Below are 22979 nucleotides of genomic sequence, written 5' to 3'. Positions count from 1 at the left end.
TGTAAATTACTTGCTCGTTTCAGACCAACAAAAGGTACTTTCATTGAACCCCCCACCCCCCCTACTGCTCTCCCTCTATCCTCCCGCCATTTGATTTTGCTCAAATTTGATTACAAGGCTTGAAAAAGGAGGGGAAGAAAAGAGAAGAGGAAATAAGAAAGCCCCACAGATGGCGTGTTCATTCAGTGCTGTGAATGGCTTTATATGGGCTGCCTTTATACATGTGGCAATCCAAAGACGCTTCAGCCGCTCCGCTAAAAAAAGAACTTGACAAAATTATTGGTTTGGCGGCTTTCTTACACGAATGACATGGGGAACTCTGAGAAGAAAAAAAAAAAAAAGCCAGCCTTCTCTTTCTCTTTCTTTCTTCCGCTCTCCTTGTCTCTGCACCTCACTCTCTCGCTGGGTCGTACACCTTAATCAAAACAAACTAAATGAGGTGTTTGACTGTGAGAGAAAGTGTGTGTTTGCCTGCACGTATGTGTGTGTTGTCATATTAATAACTACCTGCCCCGGCCCTATGCTAGGCCACATTCCCAAGAAAACAAAGTCACATATTCAGCACAACAGATGGAAAGGAACGGGATAAAATGAGACACACTGATATCCAGATTTGATGACACACACACACACACACACAGACACAGACACACACAGACACAGACACACACACATTTACACACATTCGCACATCCAGCTCAAATCAAACGGCCCAGCTCAACTTGAAAACATAAGCCAACACAAAGCGCAGAGCGTTCTGTTCTCTCACAGGCTATAATCCTGTTTCCACAATGGACCACTCACTCTGCACTTGTTTTGCTCAGGAGGATAATTATAGGTCTGTAGTCACACACACACACACACACACACACACACACACACAGCTTTAGAGCTCTCTCGCTTTCTCACTAACACACACTCACACACATTTGGAGCAGAGGTGTAGCCAGTGCAGAGTGAACTATGACTTGTTATCCCATTACCAGATCATCACACTCTACAGAATGTAGGATGAAGTGATGGTCTGATGGTCAGGGACCTTGCAGGGTCACTTGGGGTCAGGGAGACTAATAGACGGGAGTCAGTTAATACCTGGGTCCACCGACCCGCCAACAGAGTCCAGGTTGCAGGCTGTGTCATTCCATCAGTGTGATGATAACACCTCAGTATCCATCACTGAGGTCAAGCGTCCAAAATGTCTTTTATAGGTAGAAGCCCTTAAAAATTGTACTGCAGGCTTCTCTTTGTTTTTCCTTCTTTTTGATATAAAAGATGATTCCCATCTACATAACTGATCTATGACTCTGGAATAAACAGCTGGGACTATACAAACAAGCCACTTGCAGTACACTGTTAAAGAACTGGATTTTAAAGGTGAATGCGGAGAATTTTGTGGGATTCGATGGTGTCTTGCAGTAAATTGCAACCATCTAAGACTTCTCTTGGTCAGAATTCTGTCAGTTTTAATTATTCGGGAGGTTTTAATCGAGACCTGAATTATCTACAGAGGTCTCTTCTCTCTAAAACAAAAAACCAAAGCGTTTAAAAGATCTGTATACACAGAATAAAGCGGTTTCACGTTACAAATCAGTGAATCTCTAGTGCAGTTTGGCATCTCAGTGACGAGCTGCTAATCCACATTACATTCAGGACGTTTTTTAGCTGTGAACAGAATTATCCATAGAGGTCTCTGTCTTTCCAAAACAAACAGACCCGGAGATTCAAACGGCTCAAAAAACTAATAAAGCAGTTTCACCTTAAAAATCCTGTAATTCCAATGCAGTTTGGCATGTTATTGCAAGCAGCTAGCTAGTCCAACACATGGTATGTAAAGTCACCTTTTTTCTCCCATAACTTTAACAAACAGACATTCAGGACGTTTTCTCCAGAAGCTGGATTATCCACAAAGGTTGCTTTTCTCTCCAAAACAAACATATGTGGTGATTGATGCTAGAGACACTGAGCACTTTGATGTGAAAAAAAGAAAAGAAAAAAAAACAGTGCCAATATGTTTTAACTGAAACACAGCCACAAATCTTCAATTTATTCGATGTATGACTGGATTTTTAAAATAATTATCTGTGTAATTATATCGTGATGAACATGTTTTTTGAAATAAGCACAATCTCAGAAAGTCTACAGTATCAGCCGCCAAGACGCTCCACTTCTGAAACGCCCAAGATGCTCCCAGTGGAATATAGAGCTGTGTGAAGAAGGGAGCAAAACAGTGTCACGGACGTAATGTCATCGACACGCTGCTGCTGGAATCAAGGGGAAAGTTATAGGATCCATTCCCTGGGTGCTATTAATGTCCATACAAAATTTGGTCTAAATAAATCCAGTAGTTGTCCAAAAAATTTAGTCTGGACCAAAGGGGTGGACACAAAACAGACAGACCAACCAAGATTGCCAACATAGGACCAAAGCATGGCTAAAAAATGTTGTAAAAATGCAAAGTGGTCCCAAGGTGCAAACTGCACTCAGATTGTGTCACAACAGAGTGGAATATCTCCGACAACTTTCAGACTTGGGTGAGCAGTTTTCAGTTATCCCTTATTTTGAAAAAACTGCAGTTAGAAGCAATGCCTGAAATCACATGGGGTCATGGTGAAGTATTTAAGCACGTCATTTAAAAGCATCCAAAACTGACAGCAGAGACAGGAAACGAAAAGGAAGTGCAGAGGTCCATCGCTTTTCTTCTACTTGAGCTTAAAGGATAATACTGACAGCACTCCAGCACTATCACAAAGTTGGGGATGTCATGAAAGACAGTTTAAAGAAAAAGTGGCCCAACTGAAGCAGCAACAACATATTCAACATTTTTATTATGCAGCTTGATAGCCTTTTCCATGTTGGACAGTTACTACACGTGATTCACACGGCACACCTCCATCTTATAAGGCTCTCAATTATGTAAGCGTAATCTGTAAATTCAACCTATACACCCAAATAACATTATCAGATTTCATTTTCAAGACTTGAAGCTCTCTCAAGGTATTATGTCTCATGAGGAGTTAACTTGATGTGTAAAATCAGTGCAACCGCTCCCTGTCTCTGCAACCAACAAAAAATGTATCCCAACTTGATACTACTACTACTTGAACTACTGTCTGTGTAGCTACAACCTAAAATGAAGTGTGTGTATGTGTGTGTGTGTGCACGCGCACACGCACACACTTCAATTGATGTCCAAAAATAATTTAACCTTTTGAAAATCGGATCATCACTTTTCTCATGCTGTCTTCAGGTGCCGTCACAAGTATTTTAATTTTCAAAATCTTTGCAAATTGATGTGATTTCTCTTGAAAACACAGGGAAGTAGGAAATGAGCAACTTGGTGAGAAAGTGTTTCACAAATTGCAAGAAATTACTAGATTTTGAGATTTTTTAAAAAAAAAAATTAAAAAGCAAGAGAAAAATGTCCCCGAAACTAAGTTTGTAAGTATAACTAAATTTATTATTATTGTTATTATTATTAAGTACTTTTTAAGTCTGTTTTTTTTTTTTTTTAATTTTAGGACATTTTCTTGTACTTTTAACTTTTTACTTTTTTGCTAAGTTTTGGGTCATTTCCTCTTAAAATGCTTATTTGCTTGACAAAGAATCGTATTACAGTGACCATATGACAGAGCATAATGCATCATTCAATTGACAAGACTTAGTCAGGGCATCTGGTATTCTTGCTCTTAAAAGTATTCATCCCCATTAAAGTTTACCAACATAATTTGATGCAAAAAAAATTCATTCAGCATATATTCCTCTGAGAACTTTGACCAAAATCTCCAGAAATGGCTCTTTTCAGTCCAAATGTACTGACAATACCCCCCCCCCCCTCTTTTTCTACAAACCCCTTCAAAATAAAATAAATAAATAAACACATGTGAAATTGTTTCTATATATTTCACACCGGAAATGTCCAAAAATCGCATGTGCCAACCAAGTAAGTTTTTAGTATGAAACTTTTATGGAAGGGTGTAATTTAAGAGTGAGGGATATAGATAACTCACAATTATATATTTCAAAAACAGAACACCTGAAGTTACTGTACTTATTGAAATTTAACCCTTGAACACCTGGATCAACATCAGTTTTCTTGTGCTGCACTCTGACTCCTTTCACAAGCATTTAACCCTTTGAAACTTAAGCATATTGGCTTGGTTTTTTTCAAAAACATGGGAAGAAGGCAAAGAGCAATAAAAAAAAAAGAAACTGACCAAAAGTATTATCAAGTAATGTTTTTTTTTTTTTTTTTAAGGAAATAGCTCAGGGATCACCTGAACTCCTCTTGGGGTAAAACAGTTTGGAGAATTGAAATAATCCAGTAGGGAATATTGTTTTAATACAACGAAACCATAGACTGCACATACACACACACACACACACACACACACACACACACACACACACACACACACACACACACACACACACACACACACACACGCACACACACTCACACACACACACACACACACACACACACACACACACACACACACACACACACACACACACACACACAGCGCTTCAGAGGGCAGAGATATAAAGCTGTAAAACGCTGACAGGACAGAACAGCAGCTCTCACAGCTTCCATATCTACCACTTTAGAGATATTAGCACAACCAGCCGTCGTCACCGGTCGACCCACATTACATTTCCCCTCCAACCTGCCTGACGGAGGCTCAACACAGCACAGTGCGGACACATTCTCCCGAGATGCTGTTTTTTTTTTTTTTTAAATAAAATGAGGACAGTTTGATTCAGTTATTACTGATGAGGTCAGAGATTCCCTCAGTGGTCAGAGAACATTCATAATCAGCAGTTAGGTCTCCATCCGCAAACCTGAAGTAATTATTGTCTCAAGATAAAAACGGAAAGCAGGGGTGATTTTTTTTTAAAGGAGAAAATAAACTAGAGATAGAAATGACCTTAATATTATTTCTCTCTCTGGGTATTTCCAATAAGAGTATTCCATCGGAGGGTTTGATAAAAGGATTATGCTGCAAGCTTTATGCGGCTGAAGTCAAATCTGGATATGGAAGGAGAGCTGTTTGATTGAATAATTCTTGTTTCCTTTCTGCCAGGCCAGCAGTCCTCTTTGGGAAAAGTAAAAAATCAGCATTATGCCAGATTTATACATGTGCTCTGACTGTAGAAGTCAGTCTGCCTCTGCTGCACGTCTCCCTGTCTGTCTGCATGTTTGTCTGTCTGCATGCCTGTCTGGGAGGGTGTAAAAACCCACTCTTGTGCCAAACTGAATAAACATATTCATTCTGTGTTTCTGGTTGCTGCCAACATTTTTAACAAGCTTTGTTACATAATATCACACTGAACAGTGCCCAAAAATGTTGAGATCCTCACATTGTTGGAAAACGACTGCGGTCTTCATTCTCACCAGCATGTAAGTTTAAGAGAGCATGCATCTGAGAGCCCAAAATGATACATTATTGCTTTAACTCTTTGAAACCTGAGCAACTTGGCTTGATTTCTCTCAAAAAACATGGAAAGCAAGCAATGAGCAACTTAACAAGAAATGACCCAAAGATCTGCAAGAAAATCACCTGAAAAAGTGCTAAAATAACAATAACAATAATAATAATAATAATAATAATAATAATAATAATAATAATAATAATAACAATAACAATAATAATAATAATAATAATAATAATAATAATAATAATAATAACAATAACAATAACAATAATAATAATAATAAATAATTTATGTAACAAAATCTAAAATATATAATAATTATAGTCATATAGTTTTCTTGGTATTTCTTCTGACTTGTTTGACATTTTTTTTAATGATTCTTTCTCTCTCTTAGCTAATTTTCAAGTCATTTTCTTGTCACCTTTTACCAATTTCTTTCATTTTTTTTCTTGACAAGTTGCTGATTGCCTTTTTATCCCATGTGTTTACAAATTTAAAAAAAAAATAAACCAATTTGCTTGTGTTTCAGACTTTTTAAATGCTTGTGAAAGACGTCTGGACACAGGACAAGAAAACTACAATGCTGATCCAGGTTTTAAAGGGTTAACTTATAACATACAGAGTCTTTTATCTTATAGGCACAAGATTTTTTTAAAAAAAAGTAATGATTTCCCACTGAAACCAGAATGGCAGAGAAAACTGCAACGTTGATATGAAACACAGATCTTGAGCAATAAAAATGAGTCTCGGCTTCTAGAATGTTTATTTGAGCTGTTTACTTCACCAAGATGTCACTCTACAGTCAGCAGAATATTCCAAACTTTATGTAAGCTTTCACTTACACGAGGGCGTTGAGTTTCAAACTTTATCCAAGTTGTTTTAATTCAATCCAAATCGATTCCTCTCAAAATGACCTGCTTGAAAGCCTGTGTGACTGTAAAGTTATAATAACCTTGAACAGTTTCCTGAAAAATGTGGCACTTGAAGTAGCATTTGATGAGGTTGCTGTATGGGCATCATTCTTGCGTTTTTTCGGGTTGGATCTACATGATTGAATGCACTCATTGTAAGTCGCTTTGGATGAAAGTATCAGCGAAATAAATGGCATGTCATGTAAAGAAATAAATGCAAAAAACTGCCAAGAATCTGAGCTTTCACTTAAGTTCTATTTGTGAATGCAGAGAAACAGGTGAAAGTACTTTGTAGCTTTTATCTTCTTGTTTTTTTCTCACTAATTTTTGGCCTAATTATAATTTGTAAGCATGTAACATGTTACTCTTTATACTAAACAATATATGCATTAAAACTTACACATAATTATTGTTTTGAAATATTATTTTTGGTAGAAGTAAAATATAAAATGTATAAATATATATTAAAACCACTACCACTACAAGTTAACTCTTTAAAATGTGAGCAAAATGGCTTGATTTCAGTCAAAACCATGAAAAAAGGTGACGAGAAACTAAATGAACAAGAGATTATTAAAAAATGACAAGGAAAAAAACTGAAAATGAGAAAAAAAGTATAAAACAAACAAAAAGAAGAAAACAAGAAAATGACCCCAAGAAAGTGCTAAAAAAATCTAAATGCATTTTTTTGTTGTTTTTGTGTAAAATACATTTTAACTATATATTAAGAGAATTGTGAAAATAGTTTCCTGAAGATTTTGATTTTTCTTTTATGTAATAATAGCTAATTTCAAGAGCATTTTTTTTCTTGCCAAATTGGTCATTATGTTTTATTCACATATTTTTAAAACCACTTTTTCAGGTTTCAGGGGTTTAAATGTTAGTAAAAGGAGTCTGAATGCAGCACAAGAGAACTGATGTCGAACTAAAAATTCAACCGAACGTCTTCAAATTAATTGCAAGATGAAGGCGAAATAACCCTAAAAAATTCCTATTTTTGGTCAGTCATTTTGGCTTGGTGTCTGGTATGGAAAACTGAGCAAAAATCTAGTTCCATTAATGGATGAATTTTGATTTAAAGTGTTTAAATAACAAAGCAATGTTCATCTGCTGTTATCAGGCAGCATCAGCAGGCAGAGCACGCTGCCGTTTAGGCGTTTGACCTCAGAGTTTAGTTATCATAACAGGGTGGTGACCTCACGACCTGCAGTCATTACTGCTGCCTCCTCCAATCAGCCCTCCACAGCTCTGATAAAGCCCTCTGGGAAAAAACAGGCAGCGGGAATAGAGGTGACATTAGATTTATGTATGCACGCGTGTGTGTGTGTGTGTGTGTGTGTGTGTGTGTGTGTGTGTGTGTGTGTGTGTGTGTGTGTGTTCTGTCATGTTTCTATACTTATGAAGACCAAGACATTGCCACAGTGATAGAAAAAAATGAGGAAAACCCACTAAAGTGAGGCCATGTTGATGCCGCTCACCTCTTGAAGGGCTTAGTTTAGGATTAGCACTTTGCTTTAGGGTTGAGATTAGAATTAAGATGAAGCACAGGTGGAGAATTGAGTCAAAAATCAACATAGTTCAGTGTCTGAACTTGGGTTTAGGTTAAACGGTTGCTGGAGTAGCTGACAGACAGGCGTGTAAGGGTTTGGGATTGACAGTTTGGGGGTTAAAGCAGTATTCTAATGGATTTAATGTCAAAACAAGATATATTCTCTTTGTCACTCTAACAAGCTCAAAATGTCACTGAAATAAATTTCAATGAATCTCAAGGCACGACATAAATCAGTTAGGAATTTAAATAAGCTACTTTTGGGGCTTTTTTTGCCTTTAATGGAAGATATCTGGTAGTGTTGACAGAAAAGGAGGGGAGGGTGCATGGGGGCGACATGAAACTGAAGTTCTTCTCTGGTTTCAAAGGGATTTTGACTATAATATGCATCTAACATTCAAGGGGGTGGAGTTTTTTATGCAGTATAAATATGTGTAGAGATAGGTATGTTGCATAACTCAGTGCCATTCAACATAGCATTCAGAGCTAACTTGCAAGATCCTTTAAAAGACATGAAACTCAGCAAAAGATAACCAAGAAACTGCAAAAAATAACAACAACACACTACTCAACTAAAAATATGTACAATAAATACCTACAAATCTGGACCACATGGCCATATTGTTGTATTATTGGTCTTTCCAAAATGGGATTTGATGATTTGACTATCTAAATCCTATGCAGACCAAAGAAACTTGAACAATTCGTGTCAGGATTTTGTGGTTATTTATATTATGCAAATCTCAGCTGAAAGACAAGATACCAAATGCTGAATGACATGAAGTTTTCCATTTTTAGTTTTTTTTTTGTTAGTTCCAAAAACAAAAATATCAAATTATTGAGGGCTACTTTAAAAAAAAACACACAAATAGTATAATTGTTTGTATACAGTCAAGGAAAAAGGCATTATATACTATCTTTGTCCAGCTTCTTCAGTGTTCTTTTTTTTTATTTCCTTTCATTTTAAATGGGTCAGATTCACACATTTTGCCAAAAACCTCCCTCACAGTGTCCAACTTGCAAAAGAAATGCATCTTCACACACATTCATACATAACTAATAACTCAAGTGGCTCTTTTAAAGGGAGATGAGTGTTCAGGACACATTGTCATGTCTGTGTGAGAACAGAGCACCTCTCCTCTATCAGCACACACAGGTGTAAGATCAAACACCACTTGAACTAGAAACTGCTTCAAGCTCTATTTTCTTTAATTTTTTAAGTAACAGTAATATTTTAAGGATGGGGCTTTAACGTTTGGCTGAATCAAATAAAGTCAAGAGAGAGAGTGAGTACTGACAGGGCTTGATTACATTCAGCTCAAATAAGACAATAGTTGTGCAACGCTATCCCTGACTGTAGCTTTAACTAAAGGACTCCAGTTCCCTCAAGCTGTAATCTTAAAGAAACTCTGACGTACTTAAATACAAATTAGAGGTTCTTGTTCTTTACTGGAGTGTTTCTGTTTTATGGAGGGACTACTTTACTTTCTACTCCACAGCAGTTCAGAGGCTACCCCTGTATTTTTTACTCCAGTACAGTTATTTTACACCTGTGGTTACTAGTTAATTTGCAGATTAAGATTTTACATGCAAAGCATATTAAGATCTTAAAAATATAAATGTGATGCACTGCTGCAGATTAAACTACCCAACAGTACATAAAATTAATACTACCACTGATGTCAATACAATCATGTAATAAAAAATCATATATACATACATATATATATATATATATAATACAATTTGAGCTCATTATGTTTGCTCTTACCACTTTCTGCAAAAAATATGTACATATAAAAAAAAAAATTAATAAAAAATATTTTCAACGCAGCAGATGTACTTCTAATGCAGTATTTTTAAAGTGTGGTATTGTTACTTTTACACAAGTAAAGGATCTAAATATTTCCATATTTCATTTTAAAGTCAATATCTCCTGATACTGATGACATACCGATATTATCGTACATCCCTTTTGTAATTAAAATGCCAATATGACCTGGTCCCAGTCTGATCTGGTATGTTTAATTCTACAGCATGTTCTGAAGTAATATTTAGGCTCTGGCAAAAATGAATGCGCAGTGGAACTATGAATTGCAGTATTTACTTCTTGTTCAAAACTGTTGCACTCAAAGAAAATGAGGGAAGAATACCTCTCAATAAAACTCAGCACCAAGGCGAAAGAAAAAAAAATGTCTTTTTGAGACCCTGATGGTGAAAACAGAATAAGTGGCAGAGTTTAAATGAAGTAAAGCTGAAGGGTAACCAGCAAACACTTGTTTGAATGAAAGATGGAAAAATAACGTGCTGATTTAATTAATTTAACTATGAATGACATGTATATTTCCCTCCTTTTTATCATTTTTTTGTATTGCAGGTTCAATAATACTTTACTTTTTCAGAAAAAGGTTCTAACACATATTTACCAATACATTTTCAAAACATTTCTATAATATTTTACCCCATTTAAGTGACTTTAAGTAATTTAAAATAGGCTGCCAGGACAGCTCTCTGACAACAAGCAATTTGAAGAGTGTGGAGAGGTATAGACACCATCTCCTTCAAATACATTTGGACACTATTCCACTGCATGTGCACCAAAACACTGGACATTTTGGTGCAGAGTCTCCAAACAATGTAGGCAATCACATGATTAGGGCTGTACCCAACACAGAATTATTCTAGTCAAATCAGATTCTGCCACTGAATACGAATATTTGACAATTAAGTTTTGGACATTCAATGTGACAGCGCCATTCATGTAATATAGTCAACAAGTTAACGATGCTAATGAGGCGATTGGCAGTGCACAAAAACATTTTTTGCAGACACCAGATAGTCTATCAAACAAAACCCACAGACTGTGTCATACTGAGTTGCTGTAAACTGTAAATTCACCACTTCTAAGCCGAAGAGAGAAGATCATATTAGATCAGAGTGTTACAATGCATAGTCTCTCCCTCTATGCAGCTACATCGCGTCTATGTGGCCTCTACCAAAGAGTAGCGTGACAGTCAAGAGCACTCACTCCGCAGCAAAGTCGGAGAACCAAAATGTCACCAGAACTACACTTCACAGCACACTGCCATGCAAAAAAACACAAACACTACCACCAACACCACTAACAACAACAACAACAAAAACAACAGAGACCGCTTGACCTATAGCAATCTCCGTGAACTGAGGGGTCTCCGACTGATGATTCAAATCCCTGACTTTCAAGGAGCAGCCCTATATGTGATGACAACAACCTTTCAGCAATCACGTGGTGCAAAACTAGATTTTAAATGAGTAATACAAGCAATGTATTTTGTGTGAAATTTGACATATTCTAGGATTATTATGAACATATTTTAGAAAGTATATTAGAAACTTTTCCAAAACATTCCAGTAATTCCAAACAATTTCCAGGCCTGGAAAACAGTTTTTGTAATTCCATAGCTTTTCCAGGAATTCCATGACCGTCCGAAACCCCGTTTAAGGACCATCATTAATCCAGATATCAAGACAGACTGAATAATGGCAAGTGAAGTGATTGATTTTCTTAAAGGGCCTGTTGGAGCCATCATGGGTACAACATAAAATGAAAAGATGCATCCATACATGATATTGCACTTCACAGATATACTGCATGCTTTCAAATAAATAAAAAAAACAACCTATAACAGCTAAACTTGAAATAAGAAGTCCCAATCAGATTTGTAAAATTTTTGTGAGGGTTATTAAAATGAAACTACAATCGTATGAATTTATAGTTAAGTATTCTGTGTGAGGTGTAAGCAGGCAATGATGCAGATGCTTTCCTTTTGTTTTGTTGCATTACATTTTTAACCCTTTGAAACCTGAGCAGATTGGCTTGATGATGTGTCGGTTATGTCTACATTGTCAAATGCAAAGTCTAAAGTTGAGTAACTTGCACATATACAAGAGGAACAGATTTGACTAAGGTGACTGACATTGGTGTCAGCAATTTTGAGGAGGCTGGGAAAACAACAAAAGAAAGAATTTTGAATTGTTTATCCTTTTCGTTTCTGTAAAGGGGTAAAAGACAATTTCAGTTCTTACTAATAATAATGCTTTTCACCTTTTACCTTTAATTTCCACCTTTTTAGGAAATCTGAACAATTAGTGTCCATTTTCGGGACTTATTCTTAAAATACCACGAATGGCTCGCCAGTCAGTGATCTCTTGTATATGAATGCGTCTGAACATTGCTTGAACATGTTAGATACTGCATATCAAAGTACACTGCATTTGTTACAACTTGTAAAGTTCGCACTCATCACTGTACACTTTATTCCAGGGCTGGATGGCCATCTTTGAACTTTCGAAGGCTTAGTCAACTGGTATTTGTACTGTAGTTATAGTCTCAGATCTCAAGAGTTAGTCTTGTTGTGCGTTCCTTGTGCACAGACTGAGCTGGAAACGAAAGCTTTTATTGCTCTCTGTTCCCCTCACTTTAACCAGCATCCAAAAGGATTTGAAACTAAGAGACTGCTTTTTCTGACTGATTTTAAAGCTCTCATAACAACAAGGGTGAATGAATCTGTTGGTACTTGTCATTGTTCGTAGGTGATTTTAATATTTCTACATGTCACTGTATATCTTTTATGTTTTCAGTGTGGTTAGCGTTGTTTGTAACTTTTTCTTCTGCTGCTGTCTTGGCCAGGTCTCCCTTGAAGACGATTGTTTATCTCAATGGGATATGGTTAAATATGGGTTGAATAAAATAAATAAAAATATAAATCAACCTTTCCAAATTTTAGAAAAAGCGTGTCATTTTAGCCAAACTGACAGCAGCCAAGAAAATGATTGCAACTAGCTAGAAACCACGTCATTCTCATGCTATCAGAGCTTGGACCCTTTCCGTTTTGGATGTCATTTACATTAAGCTCTCATCAGCTCGAATTAATGGTGCTAAAACATATAATGTGTGGTGCAGTACTGCTGAGTCTTTTGAAGACGTGTTATAAGGTTAATTTATTGCCTTTAGCTCCACTGACTTATTGTCCTCTTTTGTCTGGTTTCCTCTGTCTTTTCTTTGTGTCTGATGTACACACAAATGTGTTTTTGTGTTACACATGTATGCATTTTTATAACAAACCATTTGTTTTTTCATTGATGTTGATGTTCTTGGTCTATGTCAAGTTCTTAGGTTTTAACTGGGCCCAATGCAGGTATGCTTATTATAACAATACTATCTCTGTATATGTAACTTTACAACAAAGTCATGGCATAACTATACTAAAACATATACTAAAACATATGATTGCAAAAAAATAAAAACGTATAACTGTTTCCTGTGATGATTATTAATATAAAAAGGTATTGAGAGTTTTGTCTGAAAACTCATCCTTACTGATTTTGAAATGTGTCAAAATACTACTTGATGAAGCCTAGTCTTTAATAGGTCAACATAAATTGTTAGACATTTTTTAACGAGAGACTTAAATGCTGACTTATGTCACCACATCTATGAACATCTTGAGGATCCAGATCATTTTAAACAAGCAAAAATGTTATTGATGAAAACATGACTTATTAAATCATGAAAAAAACAGCATAAACAGGTTCCAGTATGAAAGTAATCCTCTGGTTAACATGTTGAAGGAGGTACATATAGTATGTGTCACACATGTTTGAACGTATCGTGTCAAAAAGCCAGCAGGAGCACCATGCCTATTGGCAGAAATGACTTGTTCTCATGAAGTCACTCCAGACAATGATTGGTCAGGAAAACAAGGTCACAGCATCAGCCATCAAAAACCTGATGGGAGCAAACTGGCACCCAGTTCAAACTAAACCAGCAGGAAAGAGTAAAAGGCTTTGTTCACTTGTTTTCTTTGATTAAAGGGTTATTAAGAGAGAGCGTTGAAAATGAGCGTCACCAAACTGCACACATCGACCATCTCTAAAACTTCTCATCAACTAATGACAAAACTTTTCACATAAATGTTCCCATAAGGGATAAAGACAAAGGTGCAAAGCTCACTGTCATATCAAAGCATGCAGGTCACCTCGGTCCATTTCAGTCTCCTCGGCGCAAGAATGCAAAGTCCAACTGCAACTCACAAAACACAATCAAATGCAGCCCTGCATGCATCAAAACTTCATATCATCCCTCTTCATCTCCTCCAGGCAGCCTCAGTCTACCTCCTGAGTGGAGACAAGAAAAAAACCCTTTCTGTCCCTAAAGTATCTTATTGTCATTCCTAATCACTCCTCAGAATCACAAACAATCTCACAACTTTTTCCTCTTATTCAAGCCGCTCTCTGTTTATGCAGTTCCCAGAAGGCATTGCCTTTTAGACTCTCCCACTCCGGCGGCAGAGATGTCAGGAAAACAAATAACGGCGGGGAAACAAAACAAAACAAAGTCTCCTGAAATACCTTGCGGATGCCCAGAGGAAGGCGCTGGACAGACAGATGAGCAGATAGGTTTCCTCTGTCCTCCTCTCTCAGGCTGCCTCCTCTCTCGGCGTGCTGTGGAGAGTGACTGCTCACAGCCCGCCTGGCATATCTAATTAGAGCCAGGCTGTTGCCACTATCGGGCAGAGGATCTACCTCTCCAATCTCTCCTGACTCAATCTTCCCCATCTCTGATTTTCTTTTATATTTATGCTGGAATATTTAATTGTAGACAAAAGGTTACTCTGGGCTCTATTCATCGCACACAGGCAGAATAATCTCCTTTAAAAGGCTTGACATTTCAGGCTTTTCAAAGGGGGCTGAAAAAATTATATCCCCGCTTTTGTTAATCAATGAAGTAGAACTCCCCCGAACAAAAGAATTAAATTGCTTGGTTGGGTTAATAAAACACACAGAAATAGCTGCTTCCTGTGGGCTTTTGTGCTTGCCACTGGCTCCCCCCATATGCAACCAGCACTGTAATTCCATATGATTTGGGGGGCAAAACTCTCATTTCTCCACACAGTTGGCTTTTTAAATCCTATTGAATGAGCAGTCTGTGAGGCTGGCTGATTGGGACCTCTTGCCTGAGCCTGGCTGCCTGGCTAGCAGAACAGGCTCTCTCCATTCAAATATGACTTCCACTAAGGAGAGACAGCGGGTCCACTACAATTTACAATTTCTATACTGCCCCTGCCTCAGAAAAACATTGTAATTATGCAAATGATAGGGGTAATAATTAGGCCCTTCACTGTCCCATTGTGTTAGCTGCTGTCGTGTTTCAGTCCAATGGTACGAGAGACGCAGCAGGGCACGTTCGGGCTTAAATTGCTCCTTACAGACAGCCTGCAGATGTTCACAGCATCTTCTGTCCTATAACTAGCCATCACCCCGAGCCAGGGAAGCCTCCATATATACACACGACACAGAAGCAGCAGACTCTGGTTTAGCTATGGAGGAGCTGCCTGTGAGCTGGATGTCACCACAGCATACAGCCGTTGTCTTATCTAGAGGCCTGCTGGTGCTGATTACGCCACTGTAATCTTAAAACTGTTTACCTGCTACCTGTAGGCTTTATAATGACTACTACGTAAGCAGCTCAATTTGCCAGACTGTGCTGGAGGTGTTGTATTGTAAATGTAAAGAGGAAGCAAATTTGCTTTTTCAGTCATTCATCAGGCAAAAAAATTCAAACATTCAATGGTTCAAGCTTCTCAAAACAGCACGGTTTGCTGTTTTTCTCCGTTTGACATCACTACATGCCTGGCTTCGATTTTTGGTTAGAGAAACAAGCCACCTTAAAGAGACAGTTCACCCCAAATTTAACCCTTTGAATCTTAGACTGACATCAGTTTATTTGTGCTGCATTCAAACTCACTTCACAAGCTATTTGACCCTTTTGAAACCTAAGCAAAGTGGTTTGATTTCTGTAAAAAAAAAACGGGGGAAAAAAAGCATCGACCAACTGGGCAAGAAATGTCACATAAATTGTGAGGAGGGAGGATTATTAAAAATAGTTAAAAAATAAAATGAAAAAAAAAAGTCCAGAAAATGATATTCATAATTACTATAATTATATATTTAAATTATGTTATATGTTATAGAACAAAAAAGTACACATATATATTTTTGTTAAATTTTCATCACTTTTTTCAGTACCTGAATCTTAAATGATTTTTTTTCAGGTTATTGTCTTATTTGTTGTTGTTTTTTACTTTTTTATTTTCAGGGAACTTTCTTGTAACTTTTTACTAATTTCTTGCTTATTTTTGAGCCATGTCCTGTTAAGTTGCTCATTGTCCTTTCCTTGTGTTTTTGAGAGAAATCAAACTTATTTGCTCAGGTTCCAAAGAGTTAAAAACACATATTTATCGTCATTAAAATAGCGCTGTTTATCAGTCTAAAAGGTTTTGGTGTGAGTGGCAGGCTGTGCTGTAACCATAGGGGGTGCCTAGTCATTCCAATTGAGTTGCTCACCTGGTGCACGCAGCAAAAACGTTTTCTAGCTTCTGGGATTCGTCTCATGGGACGACGCCCGCTAAATATGCGCAGTAGTGTTCTCTTGCTGACCTCGCCCACGAGTTCCTGCTCGCCTCATAAACTTTACTTTGTGATGATGTCACATGTTTTCTTTTCTCCAAGTTTTGCAGATATAACACCTCAATGGCTTAAAAAATGCAGAATGGAAAGATTCATAATTGACCTTGTTTGCAGTTCGAGGCATACTGTTAATAGTTTTACAGACGTCTCTTTTACATTGGTGGCCTACAGAGTGCCCCAAGGATGATGTTTTTCTGTATTTATTCATTGTAAATCTGCATCCTTTATTATGTTTTTATATTTTACTGCTCTGTGAAGCACTTTGAATTGCCCTGTTGTATGAAAGGTGCTATGCAAATAAAACTGCCTTGTCATGCCTAGACCAAGCCAGAAGTTGACATCGCCCTGGTTCCCTTGTCAAAAAGCCAATGGGATTTTTTGCAGAAAACAAGCTCTGTGGTAAACAAACATTTCTGATAGAGATATGTGTTTTTCAAAAAGACAATCTTCGCAAAGAAATTCCACTTTCAGGTTTTCGAAGTCTAGATGTAGTCAACAGAAGTAAACAGCTATTGTTAAGCTTAAACAAACTACACTACAGTCGCATCGTCATCACTACATTGCTGTAAAGTCGTGTTCAGCGCAGTTTGATGTGATGACATTCTTTAGACTCATGAAGCCACTTGTTAGCAATGGCCTTTATGAGACACATAAAAAAGCATCACAGTTTGCCAGTGGGGTACTTACAGACATGTTTTATGTTGCAGAACAAAATGTGAAGGTCTCTTCAGCTTGTGTCAACCACAGACCTTATTACAGGCCTCTAACCAAAAACCTGTGAAAAAAAACAAAACAAAAAAAAAACACATTGACCATGAGACAAGGGATCAGGAGGTGCTGAAATACCAATTCATTTCAAGGTTTTAGGACTCATTACTGGGGTTCTCTATGGGGAACATGCTCTCTGGAATTTTTTTTTTCTTCAAAACCGCAAGTGGCCACAGAGAAGAATTTGCTGCAAGGCTGAGTGGCTCTCCTGGCTGCGAAATCAACTTAATATCCCTGGCTTTGACTTTAGGAAAAGAAAAACAAGCCAACATAAAGGCTCTGCGCAGCCAAAAATCAATATTGCCCCCCTCAACTGTAGTGCTATTTACCATTCTACATTGTTTTGGTGTGAGTTGCAGAGCAATGGAGATGTCGGCTATAAACATGTATGCCTTCTTTCCAATTTAATGAAACTAGGAATGTGGTGCTCAAAGATAAAATACATTTGAAAAACTCAACAATGTTTCTTTCCAGAAATCATGACCTGGTTTCTCAAAATAATCCACAGACCCTGTTGTGAATAGTTTCATGTACAAACTATTTTCTTTTGACTGAACATTACATGCCAACTGTGTCACTGTGCAGAAGGAAGCATGCTTTTACTGCTGGCTCACCTAAACACCACTGAGCTAGTTAATGTTACAACTCAGCCGAGGAGGGCGCCATTAATGTTACATCTCGCGCTTTTACATGCACGAGCCTTTCATAGATGCATGTTCCATACATGGAGCATATGAGTGGGATTATATAGATCATCAGTGCCTGAAAAAACACGGGCTAGCATTTGCTAAATCAAAAAAACTGAATCTAATCTGGCTGATAAACAGTCCCAAGCTTGATATATAGTAAGCAGACAAACACTGACTCCTGTTCAAAAACTCATCGGACCTACCCGAATCTCAAATGATCTATTTCGAATTCAAACCTGTGACTGACGTTTGCACCCCTTAATATAGGACAGGTAACTTCCAAGGAGGTTAATTTTCCCTGAACTGCTGATTAAACAGATGCTAGACAATGTGGAAAATTTGACTTGTCCAGCCGCAGAGATCACTGACAAGAATTAACATCATGCTGCAGCTGACACACTTTCAGAGTTAATTATATCACCATTATAAAAAAGAAAATTAAGAAAGTCAAGAAAATTATCTTGTAATAAAAAAGAGACAAAAACCAAAAAACAAGGAAATTACCTGGGAAAAGTGCTTAAACGTGTATCATAATTCTGTCACATAATTTCAGATATGTAATTATAATTATTTTGAATATACTTTTCCCCCAGCTTTCTCCCTTCACCATTTTCCCCTTGATATTTTCCCCTAACTTTTTGAGAATAATTTTCTAAATCTACTAATTTCTGGCATTTGTGGAAACTACAAAGTAATACGATAATACGAGGTAATTTAGGACATTTTATGTTAGATAACCAAGAAAACCACCAAAAACTCTACCAACTATTTTGCGTGTTACTCTTGTAAGTTGTTATGGTTCCCTGCTACATTTATATGAAGAAATTATGATGTTACGTAAAACAAACTTTGGAAGCTTTGGACCTTCAAACATGTCGAGAACCCCTACCTCACACCAAAAGCATGTGCAGGTAAGCAGCGGGTAAGGTAAAATGAGACAATTATGTTTTGTTTGTTTGTTTGTTTGTTTGTTTGTTTGTTTGTTTTTTCAGTGGTTAGGGTTAAATCCATGCATCAGTTTAGTCATTAATTCTTTAAATCTTAGTGTAGCCTAACCTGTGGCTATTCATTAAAAACGTATGTAGTGCATTCCCTGTTCTCTCGCTGCCGGTTACCTTAGTGTTATTTTTTCTACACAGGACATGCATGTGTTTGTAACAGTTATGGGTAATTCTGGACTATTGTTGCTGACGTGGACTCACATATTCATATTTAAGTAGCAAAAATATTCAAAATGTCTGAAATGTGACAGGGTGGCAGACGAACAGCATAACTGATTTTATGGCACCTGGTAGTCTAAAAACATGCTGTTGTCAATGTAGAGAAATGTCAAATTTTACCTCAATGCATGACAGACTCACTGAAAACCCTTTTCCATAAAAATAAAGTGTAGTATGAAAAAAAGTTTAATTTGGAGTAAAACAACTATTTTTGTTGTTATACCTTTATTGCTTTAGCTGCAGGACTCTTGATAACAAAATGAGAAAACCAACATGCTACATGGCTTTCCTGGCTTTCCTTGATCTGTCCATACTGAGTATCAGACCAATAAAAATGATTGTTTCATGTAAAATATATTTGTAGCAACAACTCAAGAACATATTTGGTGACTGGCTGCTAATGTTAAGAAAGCACATGAAGCAAAACCTTGCTTGTACCACGTTATGTGATGTCCCATTTTACCTGATGTCCCATTTTACCTGAATTCAGCCTGTTTGCACAGATTAGCTTTGAGCGTTTACTTTAGTGAACAGTCTTTCAGGGCAAACACGTTGAAACATTGGAATTAAAAACCGTTTTAATTACCGTAAAAAGTGAATATCAGCGTCAAACTTCGACTAGCATCCACGAGGAGGAGGTTCAAACCGCGAGACAACAGGTGTAGGGGTTAAATCGTCTCGTAGGGGGTGTGTGCGCACAGAGGGAACAGCGGATGTTACCGCTTTACGACAACTCTCCGCCATTTCCGGCATAAACACATGCATGGTCCAAGCTACGAAAACATGAGAGGTCAAAAGTTATGATCCCAATCTACAGCAGAACCGGAACGTAACACACAAACATGGTAAGTCAGACTTGTTATTTACTGAATGTCATAACAATGTGACAAAGGCTGCATGGTCAGCAGTCCGCCGAAAAGTCCTCCCAAACGTGCATTTTAAACGGCTAAGCTAATGTTAGCTTTATGACCCAACACGACGTGCCAGACGGAGCTAATGTTTGATTTACCGCTTTGATTAGCCAGTTTACCAAAGTTAGCATGTCAGTAGATCATTAATATTGATTTAAAATAAACGTAGCTAACGTTAGATTTCGCAGTATGTCATAGCTTGGTCAAGCATCAGTTGTTTTCATTGCAGCTTTTGGAGGATAGCTTGTTAGCAGGAGTTAGAGACTTTGTGTGTGTCCTCACAGTGACTGTCTGATGTCTCTCTGTCTTTGTTTGTGTCTGGCTCCAGGCCAGTTCCATGGTGGCAGTGGGACTGGCTCTGGCTGCAGCTGGATTTGCAGGTGAGGAACTGAAAGCTGAGGAGCTGGCACACTGATAAATCAGTTACTAAGCCTGACAGTCAATGTGGAAAAGTAAGACAGAACATCAAGCACTTTAACACGACTACTATTTTAAATTTGAGTCTCCTGTAGACAGAAAATTTCTGAATTCTTCATGGAGAAAATAAGTTCTAAAACAAGTAAAACGGTAACGGTTAATCGTAACAAGTATTATATACAAAAGAGAAACAGTAAAAGCGTGAAATGCAAAAAGTAGAAGAAGTACCAGAGATGCAGTTTTGCATAACTGGCACTCTTTTTTTTTCACCTTTACTTCACCTCTCAGAGACGTTTTTTCATACAATACCTGCAGCAATTTTTTGAAACTGTTAAAAAAAAGACATGGCAGTGAGTCAGTATTATCATGTAGGCTATTAATATCTGTAGAATAGTATTGTTATAATCATATTATCATCATTACACATTTCTTATGTTGAAAATAAATTGTAATTCAAAACAAAGAAAATGTAGCATCAGTTGAACTATTTTTTGCATACATTAGCCATATCATGATATTGATATGAGAAAAATAAACATCTCTCCCAACCTCATAACTAAAAATACAGTAAGTATCAGTGTCTTTTTCAGTGTCAATTTTTTTTTTTTTTAAAAAAAGGTAGAGAAGTTCTAAAATTATGCTGCATGTTTGCTCCCCCTCTTCTTTGTCTCCCAGGTCGATATGCAATGCAGGCTATTAAGCAGATGGAGCCTCAGATGAAACAGGCCCTTCAGAGCTTCCCCTCAACGGTAAGAAAGAAAACATGCACACTGGATCCATCTTGATCTCTCATATTACTTGTAAGAAGTTGTTTTTCTTAACAGCAATGATCATTTAGAAGGGACGGCATGGTGAACTGTTCACTGACTGTATATGCTGTTGCAGGCTTTCGGGGGAGGGTACTATAAAGGTGGATTTGATCCAAAGATGTCCAAGAGAGAAGCTTCCCTGGTTTTAGGTGTCAGGTATGTGGACACTCTTTCCATCACCCAGCACTGGGCCTCAGTTGGAGGATAACTTTGGACCCAATTTTTCCACGTGTTTTCATGTCAAAATGACAAATTGAAACAACTATTTTTCTGCAGCGGGCAGCAGCAAAGCAGTGTAGGCAACTGTGTAGGCATTAATGATTCTCAAATAAAGTCCACGAAAAGTGTTTGTTTTTGCCACTGACAGGCTCAAATTATTATCTTGACAAAATTATGGGAAGGATCCCTACAGAGATGGATCTTTTTTTAAAGAATAAGATTCTTTTTGTTTAACCAGCAACAGCCCCTAAATCGGTATCACAAAACCCACCAGACTCCATATAAATAAACAGTAATCTTATCATCATAAAACACACTTCATTTAAAGACAACAGAAACAAAATAAAACTCTTATTCTATCACTATTACACCAATCACCGGCCCATAGCGAGCTCAGGGCTTTTTTCTGGTTACACAAAAAGAATCTTATTCTTCGACAAAAAGGCCCTTCTCTGTATGAATCCTTTCTGAAATGTTTTCAGACACTAAGAATGACAAATGAGCCTGTCTGTGGCAAAAACAAGCACTTTTAGTGGTCGTGCATTAAGGGTGCAGTCTGTTTCGCTGCTGTCAGCTGCAGCCCTCAAATTTAAAAGATATCTCTTTCCATTAATCACACAAAAACATGGGGAAACAGAGGCCAGGGTGAAACATACAGAGATTAATTTAAAGGCCACCAGTTACATGTTGCTGTACATTCAAGTCACACATTAAGGGATTAAGTCTGTGCTGCATGTTAACCTGTCTCTCTCTGTCAATTTGCTAATCACCACTTCTCACACTGATTATTATCACATTAATAACAGACTTTCATGCTGCTGTTCTGTCCTTCAGTCCCACAGCCAACAGGAATAAGATCAGGGAGGCACATAGAAAACTGATGATTCTCAACCATCCTGACAGAGGTATGTGGTGCTGTGAAACTTCACCATAAGATTTCCGGTAGAGACACAAACTAACTAATAAACATTATATCAACAGTACTGCTTAAATCAACTTTGAATCTGTTCTAAAGGGGAAAGTGATGCATGCAGCATGATTGCAAAGATGATAAGATTTTAAATTCAATTTTTTTTTGAGTTCAGCAAAAAATAATCCTGAAATGTAACCATGAACATTGTGTGTTTGTCACAGGCGGATCTCCCTACTTAGCAGCGAAGATAAACGAAGCAAAGGATTTACTGGAAGGCCAGACAAAGAAATAAATGTGAAGGTGCAGGGGATGACCCAGACTTGATTTCACACTGCTTCTCTCCATGCTGTTGCACTGCACTTGACTTGAGCCATTACCAGACTTTTCTAATTGTTCTCAAATAAAATCACGCTGTATAAATTGTTAACCGAATTCTCCCTCCTTATTTTGTTTTAGAACGATATTCACATTTTTTAGTCTTTCCTAAAATGTTACACTTAATCTCATATGCGCATTGAAATACTTTTTGTTTGCATTTAATATTTTCAGACTGCTGAAGTATGGACACGAGGGACAATTACAGCAAACAAAACTTAATACACACATCACATATAGTAGATGGAGAAATA

General features: G+C 37.4%; 2 protein-coding genes across 11 annotated transcripts in view; one reads left to right on the top strand and one right to left on the bottom strand.

Moving 5' to 3' along the window:
• Positions 1–19774, bottom strand: part of LOC121941133 (uncharacterized) — a 213990-nt gene extending 194216 nt beyond the window's left edge. For 7 of the 10 annotated variants that reach the window (XM_088077475.1, XM_088077470.1, XM_088077474.1 and 4 more), the window contains exons 1-2: positions 19668–19772; positions 17092–17179 (exon numbers count right to left, since the gene is read on the bottom strand). The gene's annotated coding sequence lies outside the window, so the exon portion shown is untranslated. Of the gene's footprint in view, positions 1–17091; positions 17180–19667 lie in introns of all 10 variants that reach the window. The other 3 variants (XM_088077472.1, XM_088077478.1, XM_088077471.1) reach the window with 2 other exon arrangements.
• Positions 19775–19787: 13 nt separating this feature from the next.
• On the top strand, positions 19788–22777 carry dnajc19 (DnaJ (Hsp40) homolog, subfamily C, member 19). The gene is made up of 6 exons (XM_042483698.2): positions 19788–19926; positions 20321–20372; positions 21085–21158; positions 21295–21374; positions 22272–22342; positions 22572–22777. Exons 1-6 carry the CDS (start codon positions 19924–19926, stop codon positions 22640–22642), a joined length of 351 nt encoding a protein of 116 aa, XP_042339632.2. The 5' UTR covers positions 19788–19923; the 3' UTR covers positions 22643–22777.
• Positions 22778–22979: the final 202 nt, after the last annotated feature.

The sequence above is a fragment of the Plectropomus leopardus genome, chromosome 5 (assembly GCF_026936395.1).
Source record: "Plectropomus leopardus strain MGB_pleo_1.0 chromosome 5, ASM2693639v1, whole genome shotgun sequence".
NCBI classification, from domain to species: Eukaryota; Metazoa; Chordata; class Actinopteri; order Perciformes; family Serranidae; genus Plectropomus; species Plectropomus leopardus.
Note: the sequence above shows the minus strand (reverse complement) of the source record. Positions and strands in the feature narration are given on the sequence as shown.